This window comes from Muscardinus avellanarius (assembly GCF_963383645.1).
Source record: "Muscardinus avellanarius genome assembly, chromosome: 18".
In the NCBI taxonomy this organism is placed as follows: Eukaryota; Metazoa; Chordata; class Mammalia; order Rodentia; family Gliridae; genus Muscardinus; species Muscardinus avellanarius.
The window spans coordinates 37,999,004-38,020,443 of NC_137804.1; the positions used below are offsets into that span (position 1 = coordinate 37,999,004).

Sequence of the window (21,440 nt, forward strand, 5' to 3'; positions counted from 1 at the left end):
AGAGAAGCAAAGGGAAGTGGTGGTGGTGGTCTCTTTTTTTTTTTCTTTTTTCTTTTTTTTTTTTTTTACTCTTTTGTTATTTCAAGCAGGACCAAATGTCAGAAAAAAATGCTCGTTTTTCTCAATCATTAATTTTTTGTCCTTTTTAAAATCGCTTATTATTATTATTATTTTCTTTTAAATTGATTTCTGCAGGCAGTAATAGTAGGGTTTGTATCACCAGCAAGCACTCCCGGTGTCTGGCTGAGGAGGTGTGGGGTGTCTGGTAGGTGTGGGGCTCAGGTTTCTCTACTTCCTGCTGTCCGACTTAACCACGCAGCCACCCGCTTCCATTCCCCAGGGAAAGGAAAGATTTGATTGAGATGATAAAACTCATCAATACAAGCTATTTTTGTTTCTCCCCGTTTTTTTTTCTTTTAAAAATGTTATTTTTTCCCCCGTTTTCCCCAAAGTTCTCCAAAAAGGGTAGAGTTGATGCGAATCCCTTGGCTGTGCGGTGGTCTGCCCCGGCCCCGCCCCCAGCCCCTGTTGCAGGCGGAGGTCGGGGCTGGGGAGGGCAAGCCGACGCCCAGGAGGGTCTTTTCCTGGCTGAAGGGTCTGCGGACCCGTGCGGCCCAGCCCCGGCCCCTCCGGCATCCGCATCCGGCTGCTTCTCTCCTGGGCCTGTCTGCTGGGCAGGTGGCAGCGCGGTGGCCCCGCGGCGGCCTCTGCCGGCTCCTGGTGGGGTGTGCGTGGGGTGCGTGGGGGAGCCGGGCGGGTGGGGGTGCCACCTCACCTGGACTTAGCACCAATCGTCCTCACTTTCGCTGTAGGGTTCGTGTGGGCCTCTCCGGGGGCCGGGCCCTCGAGGCCTGGCCAGTCCGTGGACCGGGTAGTAGCCGTTGGGGAGTCTCCGGCCGAGCCGGGACGGCGAGGCACAGGCCGGGCCTGCGGCCCGGGGAGTCCTGGGTGATCGCCCGGTGGCGCCCGAGGACGTGTGTCGCACCGGGGGTGGCGCATCATAGGGACCCTCCTCGCCAACGCCACCGCTGCTGCCCGGGCCGTCGGCTTCGTCGTAGTCAGACCCCCGGTAGTAGCCGTGGTGCCGGGGACCTGGGGGCCCCTCGGACATGTGCGGGCCGGGCGTGGGCCACCGGGCCCCTCCGTGGCGACAGGCCCTGGGGGACTCGCTCCTGGCTGGGCCTGGGGCTCGCCGCTCCATCCCGGGTGAGCGGCTGCTGCCGTGGGCCCCCGTGGGCGGCCGGTCCCCGGCCAGAGGCTCGGCCACCGGGCCTGGGTACCTCCGGGGGCCGCCGGGGGCCGCCCGGCCGGGCCTGGACGCCACCTGCTGCTGCTGCTGCTGCTGCTGCTGCTGCTGCTGCTGCTGCTGCTGCTGCTGCTGCTGCTGCTGGGGCCCCGGGGCGCCGGCCTTACGGATCGCGGGGGAATAGGACACGTGTGGCCGGGGGGTGGAGGGGGTCTGGGGCAGCTGGCGGCGTCCCCGCCGGGGAGTGCTGGTGCCAGATGTTGAGGGAGCTGGGCTTCCACTGACCGAACTACTGCCCTACACCAAAATTGAAACAAAGGAAATCAAAAAAAAAGGTACAACAAAATCAACCAGAAGGAGACGGAGGGGGAGACACAGAGGAGGGCGGAGAGGCCGGAGGAGGGGACACAGGACGTTTGAATGGAAAAAAAGGAGAAAAGCAACAGCCACAGGGGAGGGGGCGGTGGGGGGAGAGAGGAGGACGAGGGGAGGGGGTGAAAAACCAACACAACAAAATGAAAAGAGAAATGAGAAATGGAGTTTTGTAAGTTTCGGGGTTAAAAATAGCAGAAGTTTCCAAAATTACTCACAGGCGTCCATAGAACAGAAATCATAATTGAAACGAAAAGGGAAGCCGGGTTAAGGGGAGAGCGAGAGAGGGCGGCGGGGGCCTGAGCCTGCGGCCTCGGCCTCCACTCCACCCGGGAAGCAGCTGCGGGCGGCGGGGGCAGAGCGGGGCTGGGCCAGGCCGGCGTGCACTGCTTGGCACTCTTCTGGCGCAGGGTGGGGGGACAGGAACACCGCCCCAGCCCAAGGCCCCTCCCAGGTGCCGCACCACACCCACCTGCCTCTGTGCCAGGTGCTCTCGGCCCTCGCTGGGAGAGCGGGACCAGCGCTGGTCCCGGGCCCTGGGCCGGCCATGGTCCGGCCGCTCCTGGGCGTAGCGCTCCTTGTCAGGGGGCGGGGGGTGGTGGTGGTGGTGGTGGTGATGGTGTTGCCGGTGCTTCCGGTCCTTGGGCCGGCCGCGTTCCTGGTCCCGCTCTTTTGGGGGCAGGTCCCCAGATTGGGTGGTCATGCTCAGGTCTGTCCCCAAGCCTGGGCCGGAAAGACGGAAGGATGGATGACCATGAGGGAGAAGGGCAGGCAGGGCGCGGTGTGCACCCGGGGGCTACCAGGACGCCCTGGGGAGGGGCCGCGGCAGGGCTGGGTGGCAAGGCGTCGGGTCCTGGTCTCCAGGCTGTGCCAGCGCCCCCGGGCCTGGCCCTGCCTCTCCAGCTCCGTGTCTCCGGCTCTCCCCCACCTCTTTGCAGTGTCCCGCCCCTGGGCCTGCCCACCTGTGTCCACGTCTGTGTAGCGGCCCAGTGAGCGCTCCGAGGCGCGCTGGCCCCGGTCTCGGCGCCGCTGGTGGTGGCGCTGGTTCTCCTCGGGAGGGACCCGCTCCAGGGAGTAGTCATCCAGCCGCCGGGCCTTGGGGCCCAGCACGGAGGCCGAGCGCTTCATGGGGCTGGTATCTGAGATGGTCTGGGGATGGGGTGACAGGTCGTGGGTGGGGGTCAGCCGCCAGCACACAGCAGCCCTGTCCTTCCCGCCCATTGTGGCAGCCTGGCTGGTGGTCCACCGTCCCAGACTGCGGTGCGGCAGTCTAGGGCGCAGGGCCAGGGGTACAGAGGGGCCCGGACACAGTCTGGTTTGCCTGCTTCGAGGCTGCAGCGGAGGGCTCCTCCGCCCCCCACAGCCAGGACTACTCCTTTGGGGTCCATCCCAAGTGCTCCCCAGGAGGCCCCTGCTCCTGGGGTCCAGCCAGGGTCAGGCAGTTTGGCTGGCAGGTGGCAGGCGCCACCCTGCGCCCTGGTTGTGTCACCTGGAGACGGCAGGAAGCCCAGCCCCATATTTCCTTGGCTAACTGGGCCTGCTCTCCTGACCACCCCGGCTCTGGTGCCCGCTGTCCAGGCCTGGGCCAGGGCCGTCCAGCACTTGGCCTTCCCAGGGCAGCCCGGGCCTGGCTTGCTACGCCCTGGCACGTGGAGGGCAGAAGAGTGGAGGAAGGACATGGGATGGAGCCCCGAGCCCCCACGCGGGCCTGGGCCTGGCCGTGCTGTCAGGGAGTGAGCCGTACGGGACACGAGGCTGGGGGCCAGGGGTGGGCAGTGAATTAGAACAAGTCCCCAAGAGAGCAGTGCAGGGGGCCAGGGCAGCCTCTGGCCTGGGGCTCTGAAGAGGAGGAAGGGGCTGGGTGGCCCCCTGCACACACAGGACACACACATGGGGGAGGGGTGTGGTGTGCAAGGTGGGGTGGAGGAGATGAGCGGAGCTCCCACGAGGGGGGTGGGAGGAAGAGGGGCGGCGGGCGGGCGCGGTACATACACTGAGGTTATTCCCACGTGGCCGGCCCCTTCGCCTCTGTCACAGCCCCACGGGATGGTGCACACAGAAAGAACAGAAAGAAGAAAATAAATATAAAAAGGCCGAGAGGAGAGTGAGGTGGCGGGTGGTACCGGGAAGAGGTGCAGAGGTGCGGGGTGGAGAGAGGAAGGTTAGAGTCTCTGGTGGGTGAACGGGTACCCTGGGACCCGGCTGCCCGTTCCCCCTGCAGCAGGTACAGAGGAAACGGACAGACAAGAGACAGACAGATGGCACAGACTGACAGATGGTTAGCGTGGCCACAGGCCCTGGCCCCTGCCTCATGCGATGCACCCAGCCCTGGCTCCAGCTGAGGCTCCCGGCCTCCAGGCCCTGCAGTCTGGAGTGTCCCAGACCCCTCCTGGGCCCCTAGGCCCCCAAAGAAGGACACTGGGCGACCACATGCACCCAGGCGACCCCACCCCAGGTTCACAGCAGCCAGAGGCCAGGCCCCTGGGCAACCCTGGCCCAGCCTGGCACAGCACAGCCTCCATCGGCACAGAAAGCACAGCCAACGCCCGCCTGGAAGCTCACCCCAGCTGGACATGCGTGGCCTCCCTGCCTTTGTCCTCCCTGCGGGTCCCCACCTCAAGCCGCGCGGGCAGCCAGCCATGCGTCTGTGCCCTGGGAGGGGCAGTGGGCTTCCCCACCTGCCTGCCCTGAACGGTGGACCCCAGCGGCTGGGTAAAGCGGCCACACGGACGCACACGGCAGGCACACATCCCTGCCCCAGCAGCCCCGCCCCCGCCAAGGTCCTGGGATTGCCAGGCTCCTGCGTGCACACGGAAGATATGCCTACGTGTGCGTGTGCATGTATGGGTGTGCAAGTGAGCGTATATAATTCGTGGTATGAGTGTGAAGTGCATGTGTGACAGGAATCCTTTTGTCTTTGCAGTGCCGGGGGTGGAGCCCAAGACCTTGTACATACTAGGCAATCTCTCTACCACGGGGCCTAGCCCCAGCCCCGGACTGGTTTTCAGATATATATATATATAATTTTCTGGTATTAGGGATTGAACCTGGGGGTGCTTTACCACTGGGCTACACCTTCAGACTTATTTATTTATTTACTTATTTGGTACTGAGGATTGAACTCAGGGGCATTCTACCTCTGAGCTACACTCCCAGCTCTTTTTATTTTTTACTGAAACAAGGTCTTGGTAGGTTGCTAAGAGTCTTGCTAAGTTATGGAGGCCGTTCTTGAACTCGTGATCCTCCTGACTCAGCCTTCCAAGTACTGAGATGACAGGTATGCACCACTATAGCCAGCTAAAAAGTTTTTGGTTTTTTGATGGTACTGGGGATGGAACCCAGGGGCCTTCTATCTCTGGGCTACACTCCCAGACCTATTTTATATTTTATTTGGAAACAGGGTCTCTTAAACCAGCCTAGACTGGCTTCAAACCTGTGCGATCCTCCTGTTTCAGCCTCCCAGGGACTACAAGGGTGCGCCACCACAGCCGGCTTGGAGCTAAAATTTGTAATTTTGTGACAGAGTCCTGCTACGTTGCCCAGGCTGGCTGGGACTAGTAATTGTCCTGCTTCAGTGTCCGGGGCAGCTGCGACGACACTGCTCCTAGTTGAAGTTAGTGGTTGTTTTTGTTGTTGTTGTTGTTTTGTTTTGTTTGTGTGTGTGTGTGTGTGTGTGTTTGTACTGGGGATTGAACCCAGGGGTATTTTATCTCTGAACCACACCCCCAACCCATTTTTTTAAGTTTTTTTTCTTTTCTTTTCTTTTCTGCAGAGGGCCTCACTAAGCTTTACCACTGGGCTTTGTCCTTAAGTTCAGAGCCTGAGGCTGGCTGTGAACCTGCAATCCTACTCTCAGCCTCCCAGGTACTGGGATTACAAGCGTGCGCCACCACGTCCAGCTTCCTTTTCTATTTTGAAACAGGGTCTTGCCAAATTGCTGGGGGTTTTGTTACATTGCTGAGACTGGCCTTGAACTTGTGATTCTCCTGTCTCAGCCACCCAGGTACTGTTGTGCTACAATCCCTGGTTGTAGTGGTGTGTGTGTGTGTGTGTGTGTGTGTGTGTGTGTGTGTGTGTGTGTTGGGGATTGAACCCAGTGGGTTCTACCTCGGAGCTGGACTCTCAGCCCTATTTTATTTATTTTTTGTGGTACTGGGGATAGAACCCAGAGGCACACCCCAGCCCTATTTTTTATTTTTTATTTTTATTTTTATTTTTTGAGGGTCTGGGGAAGGAACCCAGAGGCATTTGACCTCCAAGCTACACCCCCTGCCCTATTTTTTATTCTTTATTTTGAAACAGGGTCTCACTGAGTTGCAAAGGGCCTCCCTAAGTAGCTGAGGCTGTTCTCGAACCGTGATCCTCCCGTCTCAGCCTCCTGAATGCTGGGATTACAAGCGTGCGCCACCCCATGCCTGGCTATTCTTTATTTTTTTGAAACAGGGTCTCACTGAGTTGCAAAGGGCCTCACTAAGTAGCTGAGGCTGGTTTTGAACCTGTGCAATCCTCGTGTCTCAGCCTCCCAAATGCTGGGATGCCAAGTGTATGCCACCACGCCCTGGCCTTAGCCCTATTTTTTATTCTTTATTATGAAACTGGGTCTCACTAAGTTGAGGGGTTCCTCACTAAGTAGCTGAGGCTGGCTTCAAACCTGGATCCTCTTGTCTCATCCTCCCAAGTACTGGGATTATAAGTGTGTGCCACCATGCCTAGCTCCTATTTTATATTTTATTTACTTATTTAGGTTCTGAGGATTGAACCCAGGGGTATTCTACCTCCAAGATATACCCCCAGCTCTATTTTATTTTTATTTTGAAGCAAGGTCTTGCTGGGTTGATGAGTCTCACTACTTGCTGAGGCCATCTTTCACCCTTTGACCTTCCTGTGTCTGCCTCCCAAGTACTGGGATTACGAGCATGAGGCACCATGCCCAGCAATATTTTATTTTGGAATAGTGTCTTACCAAGATACTACACACTGGTCTGGAAACTGTGCCCCTCCTGTCTCAGTCTCTCAAGTACTGGTGGGCGCCACCAAGGCTAACTGTAGTGTGGCCCATTCCCACTCCCTCCCCTTTCTCCTCAGCACCCCCAACAAGGGCAGAGAAACCAGTAGGCACTGACCACCGTCCTCGGCGCAGCGCGCCCTCCCGCTGCAGGCCTGAGGCTCCCGGGCACCTGCACGGCAGAAGCGCTCACCTGGTTCTCGGCGGGGAGGCGGGGCATGGAGGCGGCCCGGGCCTGGCCTTCCATGGGGAGGTAGTGTTCGCTGTCCGAGTAGCCGTCTGTGCCCATCTCGCGCATCTCCACGGACTGTGGGGGCAGAAGGCAGCGCGGGTGAGCCCTGGGGCGCCCGCGGGGACCCCAGGGGCAGAGCAGTGGGGCCCAGCCCCGGGGTGTTGGGGGGCAGAGGCACCTGGGAGTTGGGCTGGCTGCTGGGCATGTCGGTGGGGGGCCCTCGCTCCGGACTCCAAGTGCCCGTCTTCTGGAACATCTCCTGGGCCCGCTGGGTCACCCACGACGGGCTCTCCTTCATGCAGCTTTCGTGAGCCATCCTGCGTGGGGGACAGAGGCCAGGATGGCGGCGAGCCTGGGACTTCCTGAGACTGGAAACCCCACGCATCCCCTGGCTGGAGCAGCACTCACAGGCCTCCTCCGGGGTCCAGCTGGGTGGACGGGAGGGCATTCTGGCCGGATCCCCCTTCCTGCGTCGGGGACGGGGGCTCCATGCGCTGGAACATGAGTGGAGTCCGGTTCTGGGGAGGAAGAGGGCAGCATGTGTGCACGGGCTGGGGACAGGGAGGGCAGAGGACAGCTTCTGGCCAAGGCTGGGGCTGAGCGGGCAGGTGAGGCTTCAGAGGTGCGCTCAGCACATCACCTGGAGATGGGCCATTCTACCTCTGAGATACACCCCCAGCTCTTCTTACTTTATTTATTTTTTGGTACTGAGGATTGAACCCAGGGTTATTCTGACTCTGAGCTACACCCCAGCCCTATTTTTATTCTTTAATTAATTAATTAATTAATTTTGGTGGTACTGGGGTTCCTGGAAGCCCTTCTACCTCCGGGCTACACTCCCAGACCTAGTTTTATATTTTTATTTGGAAACGGGGTCTCCTAAGCCAGCGCGCACAGCTGGCTTCGAACCTGCGTGATCCTCCTGTCTCTGCTTCCCAAGCGCGGGGATTACAAGCGTGCGCCACCACGCCCGGCTATTTTATTTATTTTAATTAATTAATTAATTTTTATTATTTTGGTGGTAATGGGGGTGGAACCCAGAGGCTTTCTATCTCCGGGCTATCCTCCCAGACCTATTTTATATTTTATTTGGAAACAGAGTCTCACTAAGTTGATCTGAGGCTGGGTTCAAACCTGTATGATCCTCCTGTCTCAGCCTCCCAAGCGTGGTGATTACAGGCGTGCGCCACCACACCCGGCTTATTTTATTTATTTTTTGCTGTACTGGGGATGGAACCCAGGGGCATTCTACCTCCGAGCTACACCACCCCAGACCGATTTTTTATTCTTTATTTTATTTTTTTTTGCAGGTCTGGGTATGAGACCCAGGGGCATTCTGTCTTAAAGCTATACCCCCAGACCTATTTTTTATTCTTTATTTGGAAACAGGGTCTCACTGAGTTGCAAAGGGCCTCGTCCGCGAACCGTGATCCTCCTGTCTCAGCCTCCCAAATGCTGGGATTACAAGCATGTGCCACCATGCCCAGCTCTTATTCTTTATTTTGAAATAGGGTCTCACTAAGTTGCAGAGGGCCTCACTAAGTAGCTGAGGTTGGCTGCGAACCTGTAATCCTCCTGTCTCATCCTCCCAAGTACTAGGATTACAGGCTTGTGCCACCCCAGCTCAAGGTCCTCCTCCTTCTTCTGAAATTAAGGATTGAACTCGAGGTCATTCTGCGTTTGAGCTACATCTCAGCTCCTTTTTATTTTGAAGTGGGGTCTCCTTAAGTTGCTGAGGATGGCCTCGATCCCATGATTCTCCTGTCTCAGCCTCCCAAGTACTGGGATAACAGGTGTGCGCCATGTTGGCGGCTGGTGCCGTGTGTGTGTGTGTGTGTGTGTGTGTGTGTGTGTGTGTGTGTGTGTGGTTTTGGGGATGGAGCCCAGGGGCATTCTATTTCTGAGCTACACCCTCAGCCTATTTTTTTTTTTTTTTTTTTGGTAGGTCTAGGAATGGAACCCAGGGGCATTTCATCTCCGAGCTACACTCTCTGCCCATTTTGTATTCTTCATTTTGAAGTAGGGTCTCACTAAGTTCCTGAGGGCCTAAGTAGCTGAGGCTGGCTGCAAACCTGTGATTCTCTGCTGCAGTCTCCCAAGTACTGCGATTACAGGTTGTGTGCCCCAACACACGGCTCCAAAGCCTTTCTTGACACCTCCAATAATGCTAGACCCTTCTGAATCCATCCCCCCACTTTGACCCAGGTGGGGCCCCCTCATTTCCTCTGGGGACCAGCACCTACCCCTCCTCCCAGGTCTCTAGCTCAGTCCTCCTGCAGTCAGTTCTCCCACATTCCGCCAGAGGGCGGCTGTGAGCACCTGAGCCAGGTCGGCTCCCTCCTCTGCTCAGAGTCCTCCCCTCAGTCTCCAGGGCCCCGCCCCATGGCCGCTCTGCCCTCGTCCCCCACCTTCCTCCTATTCTGTCACCTCGACCTCCTCGCTGTTCCCCAACCCCCCCTGGCGCTGCCGGCTACCTTGCCTGGAGTGCTTTTCCCCTCCCTTCTTCCAAGCCTTCGCTCAGGTGTCACCGCCTCCAGGAGGCCCTGACATCACGGCCTCGAGTGATGCCCCAGTCCCACTCCCATTCCTCCTCCTCCCCTATCCCCTTCCTCCTTCTTCCTTCTCTGTGTGTGGTACTGGGGTGGAACCCAGGGGTGTTCTACCTCTGAGCTGCATGCCCCAGACGACTATTTTTTGTTGTTTGGTGGTACTGGAGGTGGAACCCAGAGGCTTTCTACCTCCGGGCTATACTCCCAGACCTATTTTATATTTTATTTGGAAACAGGGTCTCACTAAGTTGCTGAGAGCCTCACTAAGCAGCTGAGGCTGGCTTCGAACCTGTGCGATCCTCCAGTCTCAGCCTCCCAAGCGCGGGGACCACAAGCGTATGCCACCACGCCCGGCTACTTTTTAATTCTTCATTTTATTTTATTTCTTTGGGAGTTCTGAGGGTGGAACCCAGGGGCATTCGACCTCCGAGCTACACCCCCTGCCCTATTTTTTATTCTTGATTTTGAAACAGGGCCTCACTAAGTAGCTGAGGCTGGCCAGGAACCCGGATGCTCCGGTGTGGGCCTCCGGAGTGCTGGGATGACAAGCTGCGCCCCACGCCCGGCTCCCCTCCCTTCTTATCTGCTCTCATATTGGCTTTAGTAATTTGTGGCTGTTGGCATTTCCCCACCTGGCAGGTATCGGGGCTGCTTTGTTCACAGCTGCACCTGGGCTCCAGGGCCTGGATAGCGCCCTGCATACAGTAGGCCTTTCCTAAGTGCTGATGGGCTCAGTGGGCTGGTCCAGGCTGGGCGGCGCTATGGGCTGGACCGCACGCTTGGCGGGGCTGGACCAGCGCGGGGCGTACCTGCTCCTCCCGCATGGCCTGCAGCTTCTTGGCCTTGCTTTGGCGGTAGTATTCCATGATCATCATGGCGGCGTAGATCTTTCCCACCGTCAGGTCCGTGGCTGGGGGCACAGGGCAGCTCACTGAGCGCACAGCCGGCCGCGCCTCCCTGGGGCGCCTCCCCCACCCTCCCGTCACCCCGGGGCGCGCCCGGCGGGCTCGGCGCTTACACTTGTGAGGGGTGACCAGCAGGTCCAGTGTCTTTTGGGACAGGTTGGGCCAAATGGCCATCATCTCCTTCCGCAGCTCGGCGTCCATTTGCTGCTTGTCGGCCCCACCTGCAACGGCACAGCCAGGTCCGACCCCCCCTGACCCCAGTCTGCAGCGCCCACCCAGCCCCGAGGCGGGCCTGGGGAGACCGTGGCCAGGCCGCCAGCAGCGCAGCCTGCGGGCCTTGGCGGCGGGAGTCCAGCGCCTGGGTGAAGCAGCCAGGGGCCCAATCATCGCTCCCTTTTTTTTAATTTTTTTTTTTTTTAATTTTCTGGGACTGGGGATTGAATCCAGGGCGCTCTACCACTAAGCTACACCCAGAGCCCTATTTTATGTTTTCCTTTGAAACAGGATCTTGCAACCAGGCCTGGTAGTACATTCCTATAATCCTAGGATTTGGGAGGCTGAGACAGAAGGATCACAGGCTCGAGGACAGCCTCAGCGAGTTATTCAGGGGAGACTCATTAACCTACTGAGACCCTGTTTCAAAATAAAAATAAAATAAAATAAAAATAGAAGCCGGGCGTGGTGGCGCACGCTTGTAATCAGGGAGGCTGAGACCGGAGGATCGCGGTTCGCGGACAGCCTCAGCTACTTAGTGAGGCCCTCTGCAACTCAGTGAGACCCGGTTTCAAAATAAAGAATAAAAAATTGGGCAGGGGGTGTAGCTCGGAGGTCAAATTCCTCTGGGTTCCATCCCCAGACCCGCAATAAATAAATAAATAAATAAATAAACAAACAAACAATATAAATAGAGCTAGGGATATAGCTCGGAGGTAGAATGCCCCTGGGTTCAATCCCCAGTACCACACACACACCAAAAGAGAGGAAGAATGAAAGTTTTGCTAAGTTACCATGTGTTCTCAAAACAGTGCTCCTCCTGTCTCAGCCACCCAAGTGCTGGGATTTCAGGTGGGCACCACATGCCCAGCGGGCCCTAGGATGGTGATGACTGTGGGGCTGACCTCAGGAATGCCCTGCCACCGAGCCACATCCCAGCCCTTTGAAACTTAGTGCAGTCAGGTGTGGTGGCACATGCCAGGTACTATAATCCCAGTACTTGGGAGGCTGAGATAGGAGGGTCGCAGGTTCAAAGACAGCCTCAGCGGCTCAGTGAGGCAGTCGACAACTTAGCGAGATCTTGTTGTAAAATAAAAATTTAAAGCCGGGCGTGGTGGCGCACGCTTGTCATCCCCGCGCTTGGGAGGCGGAGACAGGAGGATCGCGCAGGTTCGAAGTCAGCCGCGCGCGCTGGCTTAGGAGACCCTGTTTCCAAATAAAAATATAAAAACATAGGTCTGGGAGTGTAGCCTGGAGGTAGAAGGGTTTCCAGGAACCCCAGTACCACCATAAGTAAATAAATAAATAAATAAATAAAATAACAAAATAAAATAGGCTGGGGTGGAGCTTGGAGGTAGAATGCCCCTGGGCTTCAAACTCCTATACCAAAACAAAACCAAAACCTATTTATTTATTTATTTCAGAGGGCCTCACTAAGTAGCTGAGGCTAGCTGCGAACCCATGATCCTCCTGTCTAACTCTCTCAAGTACTAGGATTTCAAGTGTATTACGATCAAAAAAATCTTTTTAAAAAATTATTATTATTTTGATTTTTTTTTTTTTGTGGGTCTGGGGATGGAACCCAGGGGCATTTGACCTCCGAGCCACATACCCTGCCTTATTTTTAGTCTTTATTTTGAAACAGGGTCTCACTGAGTTGTGGAGGGCCTCACTAAGAAGCCGAGGCTGTCTGCGAACCGTGATCCTCCGGTCTCAGCCTCCCAAATGCTGGATTACAAGCGTGCGCCACCACGGCCGGCTATTATTATTTTTATTTTGAGACAGGGTCTCACTAAATTGCCGAGGCTAGCCTTGAACTTGTGATCCTCCTGCCTCAGACTCTTAAGTAGCTGGGATTACGGATGTGCACCACCAGACCCAACTGCAGGACTACTATGACTGCTATGGTCTGAACATGACGTTCCACTATGAAACTCGTGTGGGAATTTAGTCCTCATTGTGACATATTAAGAGTGGAAACTTGCCGGGCATGGGGGTGCGTGCCTGCAATCCCAGGACCTGAGAGGCTGAGACAGGAACATTGCGGGTTCGAGTACAACCTCAGCAACTTAGCCAGTACACACACAGCCTAGTGTACACACACACACACACACACACACACACACACTGCTGTTTAGAGGTGGAACCTTTTGAAGGTGACTAGAATTAAATAAGGTCATCAAGGTTGAGTCCCTGCTATTGCATTCTGGTGTCTTTCTTTCTTTCTTTCTTTCTTTCTTTCTTTCTTTCTTTCTTTCTTTCCTTTCTTTCTTTCGTGGTACTGGAGGTGGAACCCAGAGGCTTTCCACCTCTGGACTATAATCCCAGACCTATTTTTATTTTATTTGGAAACAGGGTCTCACTAAGTTGCTGAGAGCCTCACTAAGTAGCCGAGGCTGGCTCCGAACCAGCGCGATCCTCCTGTCTCTGCCTCCCAAGCGTGGGGATTACAAGCGTGCCCACCACGCCCGGCTGCCCAGTTATATTTTTTATTTTTATTTTTTTTGGTACTCGGGATTGAACCCAGGGTCATTCTACCTCTTCTACCACTGAGCTAAACCCCCAGCCCCCCTTTTTAATTTTAATATAGTTAATTAATTAATTTATTTATTTATTTTTGGTGGTACTAGGGGTGGAACCCAGGGGCTTTTCTACATAGGGGCTATACTCCCAGACCTATTTTATATTTTATTTGGAAACAGGGTCTCACTAAGTTGCTGAGAGCCTCACTAAGTAGCTGAGGCTGGCTTCGAACCTGTGCGATCCTCCTGTCACAGCCTCCCAAGCGCGGGGATTACAAGAGTGCACCACCACGCCCGGTGCCCCCTTTTTTAAAATTTGCAACAAGGTCTCATTAAATTGCGGAGGTCCTCACTAAACTGCTGAGTCTGGCCACAAACCTATGATCCTTCGGGCGGTCTCCCAAGTACTGGGATCACAGCTGTGCCACCATGCCTGGTTACTTTTTTCTTTTTCTTTTTCTTTGGTGATGCTGGGAATCAAACCCAGGGCCTGTACATGCAAAGCAAACACTTCACCCCTGAGTCTGCCTGGCCCACTGTCTACTTACTTACTGTCTTCACTCTGCCCGTCTCCCCTGCGCCCCGCAAGGACAGGCTGGAGGTTGGTCATTCCCTGATCTATCCCAAGTGCCAGGGGCAGGGTCGCGCACACAGTCGGCGTCAATAAATGTCCTGTCAGTGAGCCACGGCCAACATGGCCTCCAGCTTCAGGCTAATGCAATGTGCCAGGAATCCTTGCAAGTCAAAGCTCTTCTCTCTCACGAGGGCCACCCCAGAACCTTCTGGGTTGTTCTAGAGTATATATTGACAGAGCTGGTTCTGCCTCCCCTGGTGTTTGGGAGGAAGAAGGGCAGGACAATGGCCTTTTGTTGCTGAGGCTGGCCTCAAAGCTGCGATCCTCCTTTCTCAGCCTCCCAAGTACTGGGATGACAGGGTGCTTCCTCAAGCCTGGTGGCATGAAGATCCAGAGGGACCACCTGGCTTGGCCCGAGGGCTTTGCGCAGGTTGAGCCCTTTCTTTCTTAATTCCCCTCCTTCCTTCCTTCATATTGTTTTGCACTGGGGGTTGAACCCGGGGGCATCCTACCTCTGAGCTACCTCCCAGCCCTTTTATTTTTACTATGAAAAAAGGTCTTGCCGGGCGTGGTGGTGCACACTTGTAATCCCAGGACTTAGGAAGCCGAGGCAGGAGGATCCCAGGTTCACAGCCAGCCTCAGCTACTTAGTGAGGCCCTCTGCAACTTAGCAAGACCCTGTTTCAAAATAAAGAATAAGCCGGGTGTGGTGGCGCACGCTTGTAATCTCAGTACTTAGGGGGCTTGCAGATTTGTGGACAGCCTCAGCAACTTGTGAGGCCCTCTACAACTTAAGTGAGCCCCTGTTTCAAAATAAAGAATAGAACGCCGGGCGCGGTGGCGCACGCTTGTAAGCCCCACGCTTGGGAGGCGGAGACAGAAGGATCGCGCTGGTTCGGAGCCAGCCTCGCTGGCTTAAGAGACCCTGTTTCCAAATAAAAATATAAAAATATGCCTGGGAGTGTAGCCTGGAGGTAGAAGGGCTTCCAGGAACCCTAGTACCACCAAAAAAATAAATAAATAAAAAATAAAGAATATGCCAGGTGTGGTGGCGCACGCTTGTCATCCCAGCATTCAGGAGGCTGAGACAGGAGGATTGCCATTTGCGGCCAGCCTCAGCTACTTAGTGAGGTCCTCTGCAATTCAGTGAGACCCTATTTCAAAGTCAAGAATATGCCGGGCGTGGTGACGCACTCTTGTAATCCCAGCATTTAGGAGGCTGAGACAGGAGGATCGCACAGGTTCGAAGCCAGCCTCGGCTACTTAGTGAGGCTCTCAGCAACTTAGTGAGACCCTCTTGCCAAATAAAGTATAAAATAAGTCTGTGAGTAGAGCCTGGAGGTAGAAAAGCCCCTGGGTTCCACCCCCAGGACCACACACACACAAAAAGAATAAAAAATAGGGATGGATGGGTGTGTAGCTCGGTGGTAGAATGCCCCTGGGTTCCATTCCCAGTATGATAAAACAAGTAAGTAAGTAAGTAAGTAAGTAAGTAGGGCTGGGGGTGTACTCAGTACCGCAAAAAAAAAAAAAAAAAAAAAAAAGGAAATGGTCTTGCTAGGTTAATGAGAGCTCACTACTTGCAGAGGTTGTCCTCGAACCTGTGATCCTCTTGTCTCAACCTCCTACTGGGATTATAAGCATGCGACACTATGCTTAGCTGCCTTTTTTTTTTTTTTTTTTTTTTTGGTGGCAGTACTGGGAATTTAAACCCAGGGCCTCAGGCATCCTGGGCAAGCACTTTACCACTGAGTTACTTTCTTAGTCTTATTATTATTTGTGTGTGTGTGTGTGTGTGTGTGTGTAGTCATGGGGGTGGAACCCAGGGGCATTCTGCCTCTGAGCTACATCCCCAGCCCTATTTCATTTTTTAATTTTATTTATTTATTTATTTATTTATTTATTTATTTATTTATTTTTTGCGGGTCTGGGGATGGAACCCAGGGGTATTCAACCTCCGAGCTATACCCCCTGCCCTATTTTTTATTCTTTGAGACAGGTTCTCATTAAGTTGCAGAGGGCCTCACTAAGTAGCTGAGGCTGTCTGTGAACCGCGATCCTCCAGTCTTAGCCTCCTGAATGCTGGGATTACACACGTGCACCACCACGCCCGGCTCTCATTTTTTATTTTGAAATAGGATCTCACTAAGTTGCTGAGAGCCTCACTATGTTGCTGAGGCTGGCTGCAAACTTACAATCCTCCTGTTTCAGCCGCCCAAATACTGGGGTTACCAGTGTGCACCACCACATCCCACTCCTACTCCTACTCCTACCATTATTATTATTATTAATTATTATTATTATTAATAATAATTATTATTGGCATAGGGATTGAACCTAGGGGGCATTCTACCTCTGAGCTACACTTCCTAGTCCTGTTTCTTTTTATCCTTTATTTTGAAATAGAGTCTCACTAAGTTGCAGAGGGCCTCACTAAGTAGCTGCGGCTGGCTCTGAAACTGCGATCCTCTGGTCTCAGCCTCCCGAATACTGGAACTACCACTGCGAGCCGCAGTACCCTGCTTCTAAATCCTATTATTATTTCTTTTCTTTTCTTTTCTTTTTTTTCTTTTCTTTTCTTTTGCAGTACTGGGGATGAAGCCCAGGGGCATTCTAATTCCAAGTTACACCCCCAGCCCTATTTTTTTATTCTTTATTTTGAAATAGGGTTTCACCACTGAGTTGCAGAGGGCCTCACTCAGTAGCTGAGTCTGTTGTGAATCGTGATCCTCCTGTCTCAGCCTCCCAAGTGCTGGGATTACAAGCGTGCGCCACCACGCCCGGCTCTATTATTATTTCTTGAAACAGGGTCTCGCTAGGTTGCTGAGGCTGGTTTCGAACCTGAGATCCTGTCTCGGCCTCCCATGCATGGTAGATTGGGGCCCTTTCAAAGACAAGGTAAAAGGCACCCTTGGTTTGGGAAGCTGAGGCCCCCTGCAACGGGGGTGCACCAGGGTGGTGGGAAGGGTTCAGGGAGAAAGCTGTGTCCTGTGGGCTTGGGGCCCCTCTCCTCTCCTCTCCTCTCCTCTCCTCTCCTCTCCTCTCCTCTCCTCTCCTCTCCTCTCCTCTCCTCTCCTCTCCTCTCCTCTCCTCTCCTGGCTGCTGTGCACACCACTAGGGCACTAGGGACGGTGCTTCCGCAGCCCTCCGTGAGCTCTCAGCGGAGGTCAGCGCAGGGCTGGATTCTTCCTGTGGTTTACTTAGTTCAGGCAGGCGGCAGGCTCTGCCCTCAGTGTCTGGAGGAGGCATCGGCCAGAGGGGAGGGGCAGAAGGGGGTGCAGCAGCCGGAGTCTCTTAAAAGGAGGCTTCAGGGATTGAGAAACCTCTAGAAGAAAAAGAGGCATAAAAGCCGGGCGTGGTGGCGCACGCTGGTGATCCCCGCGCTTGGGAGGCTGAGACGGGAGGATGGCGCAGGTTCGAAGCCAGCCTCGGCTACTTAGTGAGGCTCTCAGCAACTTAGTGAGACTCTGTTTCCAAAAATAGGTCTGGGAGTATAGCCCGGAGGTAGAAAGCCTCTGGGTCCCACAAAAAAAAAAAAAAAAAAAAAAAAGCAAAAAAGAAAAAGAGGCATAAAGAGAGAAGGACTTCCCCTAGATTCTTCTGTGCTAGACACAGATGTGAAGAGAGTGAGACAGAGGCAGAAGGGGTGGGGGTGTGAGAGAGAGAGTGAGTGTGTGTGTGTGTGAGTGTGTGTGTGTGTGTGTGTGTGAGAGAGAGAGAGAGAGAGAGAGAGCATGAGACCTGAGAATCTGAAGATAAGCACAGTTAATCCACCACCCCCCCGCCCCCCGCAGCAAGGGGAGCCCAGTGTGTAGAGAGTGAACTTCTAGGAAAGCGGGGGTCAGGCTCTCCGCGGGCAGGAGGCCCTGGGTTCCAGCTCCTGCACCAGGGTGGGGTCAGGGGAGGCAGCATCTCAGCCCCATAGCTCTAACAAACAGAAATCTGCCAGCGCCTGGGAGAGCTTGGGAGAAAGTGGGCGCAGTGGGAACAACTGTGATCCCAGTACTTGGGAGGCTGAGACAGGAGGATTGGAATTTTGTGGCCAGTCTCAGCAACTTAGCAACACCCTTAGCAGTTTAGTGAGACCCTGTTTCAAAATAAAAAAGAAAGTGCTCGCTTCTTCAGCACATATACGAAAATTGGAACGATCAGAGAAGATTAGCACGGCCCCTGCGCAAGGATGACACGCAAATTCATAAGGCGTTCCAAATTGATTGATTGATTGATTGATTGCGGGTCTGGGGATGGAACCCGGAGGCATTTGACCTTCGAGCTACACCCCCTTGCCCTAGTTTTTATTCTTTAATTTGAAACAGGGTCTCACTAAGTTGCGGAGTGCCCTCACTAAGTAGGGGAGCCTGTTTGCGAACGGTGATCCCCTGGTCTCAGCCTCCCGAATGCTGGGATTACAAGCATGTGCCACCATGCCCGGCTAAGCGTTCCATATTTATTTATTTTTGTGGTACTGGGGATGGAACCCAGAGGCTTTCTACCTCCAGGCTATACTCCCAGACCTATTTTCTATTTTATTTGGAAACAGGGTCTCACTAAGTTGCTGAGAGCCTCACTAAGTAGCTGAGGTTGGCTTCGAACCTGTGCTATCCTCCTGTCTCGGCCTCCCAAGCCCTGGGATTACAAGTGAGAGCCACCACACTTGGCTAAGCGTTCCATATTAAAAAAGAAAAGAAAAGAAAAGAAAAAGTCTGATGGTGTAGCTTAGAGGTAGAATGCACCTGGGTACCATCTTCAGTACCAAAAAAAAAAAAAGAGGCCGGGCTGGTTGGGCTCCTTAGGCCTGGGTGTGAGGAGGTTGATCTAGGAAACCCCGGTTAGTTCTCAAGCGAGGGTTGTAAGAAAGAAATCCTGGCTCTTCCGTGGCTTCTGGTCTGTCCACTGGTCTGTCCCTTTCCATGCATTCCCACCATGAAGCCATCGTCGATGAAATGGCAGAGCTGCCTGGGACCTAAATAAGCTAACAGCTTATCTACCTATGAGATAACGGCCCCACTTATTTACTTATTTTACTTATTTATTGTACAGGAGATTGAACCCAGGGGCATTCTACCTCTGAGCTATACCCCTGCCTTTTAATTTTTTAATTTTTAATTTATTTTAATTTTTTATTTTTTTTGCGGGTCTGGGGATGGAACCCAGGGGCATTTGACCTCCGAGCTACACCCCCTGCCCTATTTTTTATTCTGTATTTTGAAACCGGGTCTCACTGAGTTGCAGGGGGGGCCTCACTAAGTAGCCGAGGCTGGCTGTGAACCGCGATCCTCCGGTCTCAGCCTCCCGAATGCTGGGATTACAAGCGTGCGCCACCACGCCCGGCTTTTTTTTTTTTTTTTTTATTTTGAAACACGGTCTCGCTGAGTTGCTGAGAATGGTTTCCAACCTTTGAGCCTTTTGTCTCAGCCTCCCAAGCAAAGGAATTATAGCCGTGTGCCACCGCACCCAGCTCTTTCTTTTATTTTTTGTGGTACTGGGGATTGAACTCAGGGCGTTCTACCTGTGAGCTATATCCACATATATAGCTATAGCCCTATTTTATTTTTTTTTATTTTGAAACAGGATCTAAGTTGCAGAGGGCCTCACTCAGTTGCTGAGGCTGGCTTTGATCCTGTGACCCTCCTGTTTCAGCTTCCTAAATACTGGGATTACAAGTGTACTTGGGAAGCCGAAGCAGGAGGGTCACAGATCTGCAGCCAGCCTGGGCAACCCTGTCTCAAAATAAAAAGGAGCCGGGCGTGGTGGCGCACGCTTGTAATCCCAGCATGCAGGAAGCTGAGACGGGAGGATCGGATCGTGGTTCTTGGACAGCCTCAGCTATTTAGCGAGGCCCTCTGCAACTTAGTGAGACTCTGTCTCAAAATAAAGACTAAAAAATGGGGAAAGGGGTGTAGCTCGGAGGTCGAATGCCCCTGGGTTCCATCCCCAGGCCTGCAAAAATAAAATAAAATAAATAAAAAAGGGCTAGGGATATGGCTCAGTGGTAGAGCACCCCTGGGTTCAATCCCCAGTACCTCCCACCCCCAAATTGAATGAATGCACATGGCCTCTTCCCACTCAGCCCTCCCAGGAGGGAGCCTGTCGAGGGTGGACTGGATTAGTGCTTCCTCTGCTCCAGACCCTTGGAAGGCACCTGCTCACCGAGAGCCACGGGCCAGCAGGCTCCGGCAGCCTCCCGCTTCCTGCTCCCCCATCACCGCACTGCAAGGGCTTCTTTTGTGTGTGCGGGGATAAGGTTGAACCCAGGGTGTTCTACCTCTGAGCTATACCCCCAGCCTGATTTTTTATTCTTTATTTTGAAACGGCATCTTACTAAGTTGTGGAGAGCTTCACTAATAGCTGAGGCTGGCTGCAAATCCGGATCCTTCTGTCTTGGGCCCCCAAGTACTGGGATTACAAGCCTGTGCCGCCACCATGCTCAGCTACATCCCTTGCTTTTTTATTCTCTTATTTATTTTTTGGTACTGGGGATTGAACCCAGGGACCTTCTACCTCGGAGCCACACACCCAGCCTGAATTTATTTATTTATTTATTTATTTATTTATTTATTTATTTATTTATTTATTTTTGTGGCACTGGGGATGGAACCCAGGGATGTTCTATCTCCAAGCCCAGCCCTATTTTTTATTCTTTCTTTTCTTTCTTCTTCTTCTTTTTTTTTTTTTTTTTTTTGTGGGTCTGGGGATGGAACCCAGGGGCACTCAACCTCCGAGCTACAACCCCTGCCCTATTTTTTATTCTTTATTTTGAAACAGGATCTCACTAAGTTGCGGAGGGCCTAAGTAGCTGAGGCTGTCCGCGAACCCAGATCCTCTGGTCTCAGCCTCCCAAATGCTGGGATTACAAGTGTCACCACCATGCCCGGCTTATTCTTTAATTATTTTTTATTTTTATTTTTTTGGTGGTACTGGGGATGGAACCCAGGGGCCCTCTACCTCTGGGCTACACTCTCAGACCTATTTTATATTTTATTTGGAGACAGGGTCTCTTAAGCCAGCTGAGGCTGGCTTCGAACCTGCACTATCCTCCTGTCTCAGCCTCCCAAGCGCGGGGATTACAAGCGTGCACCACCACGCCCGGCTTATTTTGAAACAGGATCTCACTAAATTGCGGAGGGCCTCACTAAGGAGCTGAGGCTGTCCGTGAACCGTGATCCTTCTGAATCAGCCTCCCAAATTCTGGGATTACAAGAGTGCGCCACCACGCTCTGTTTATTCTTATATTTTGAGACAGGGTCTCACTAAGTTGCAGAGAGCCTTACTAAGTAAATGAGGCTGGCTGCGAACCTGCAATCCTCCTTTCTCAGCCTCCCAAGTGATGGGATTACAAGCTCCCATCACTGCTTCCAGCTCTGCAGGGCCTTTGTACTTGCTGGTTCCTCTGCCAGCCCAGGGCCCCTTCTCCCTAGCACAGGACTCACCTCACAACCTAGAGAAAGGTGGGGCCCCCTTACTGGAAGTGCAAGCGGGCCAGATCCTGTGCTTGGGAGGACGTGATGTTTATGGAATGAATCCGTAGGTGTGGGAGCAGGTCTGGGAGGGTCATACCCTCTCTGCTCCAGTTCTGCCCTTACCCTTGGCGATCTTGATGTCCAGGGCCGTGCGGATCAAAGCCATGAGAGTAGAATTGAAGTGGACGGTGTTGTCGTCGGCCACCGGCAGGTCCATCCGCAGGAGCCTCTATAGGAAACCCGGGTGAGGGAGGTCACTCTGGGCCCCTGCCCCCTGGGTTCCGCGTGAGCCTGCCCACCCTCCTCAGGGAGCCCCAGGAAGAACTCTGGAAGGCAGGGGCAGCGGCCGCCCACTCTGGTTA

At 53.8% G+C, this 21,440-nt stretch overlaps 1 protein-coding gene across 1 annotated transcript in view; it reads right to left on the reverse strand.

Annotated features, from left to right (window-relative positions):
* Positions 1–781: 781 nt before the first annotated feature.
* Positions 782–21,440, reverse strand: part of CACNA1A (calcium voltage-gated channel subunit alpha1 A) — a gene marked incomplete at its 3' end in the record, with an annotated part of 264,971 nt that continues 244,312 nt past the window's right edge. The window contains exons 39-48 of the mRNA XM_080715384.1: positions 21,202–21,307; positions 10,423–10,530; positions 10,214–10,314; positions 7,264–7,373; positions 7,034–7,172; positions 6,817–6,930; positions 3,611–3,646; positions 2,581–2,767; positions 2,091–2,341; positions 782–1,543 (exon numbers count right to left, since the gene is read on the reverse strand). Of these exons, the coding sequence (XP_080571510.1) occupies positions 782–1,543; positions 2,091–2,341; positions 2,581–2,767; positions 3,611–3,646; positions 6,817–6,930; positions 7,034–7,172; positions 7,264–7,373; positions 10,214–10,314; positions 10,423–10,530; positions 21,202–21,307 (1,914 nt within the window). The remainder of the gene's footprint in view (positions 1,544–2,090; positions 2,342–2,580; positions 2,768–3,610; positions 3,647–6,816; positions 6,931–7,033; positions 7,173–7,263; positions 7,374–10,213; positions 10,315–10,422; positions 10,531–21,201; positions 21,308–21,440) is intronic.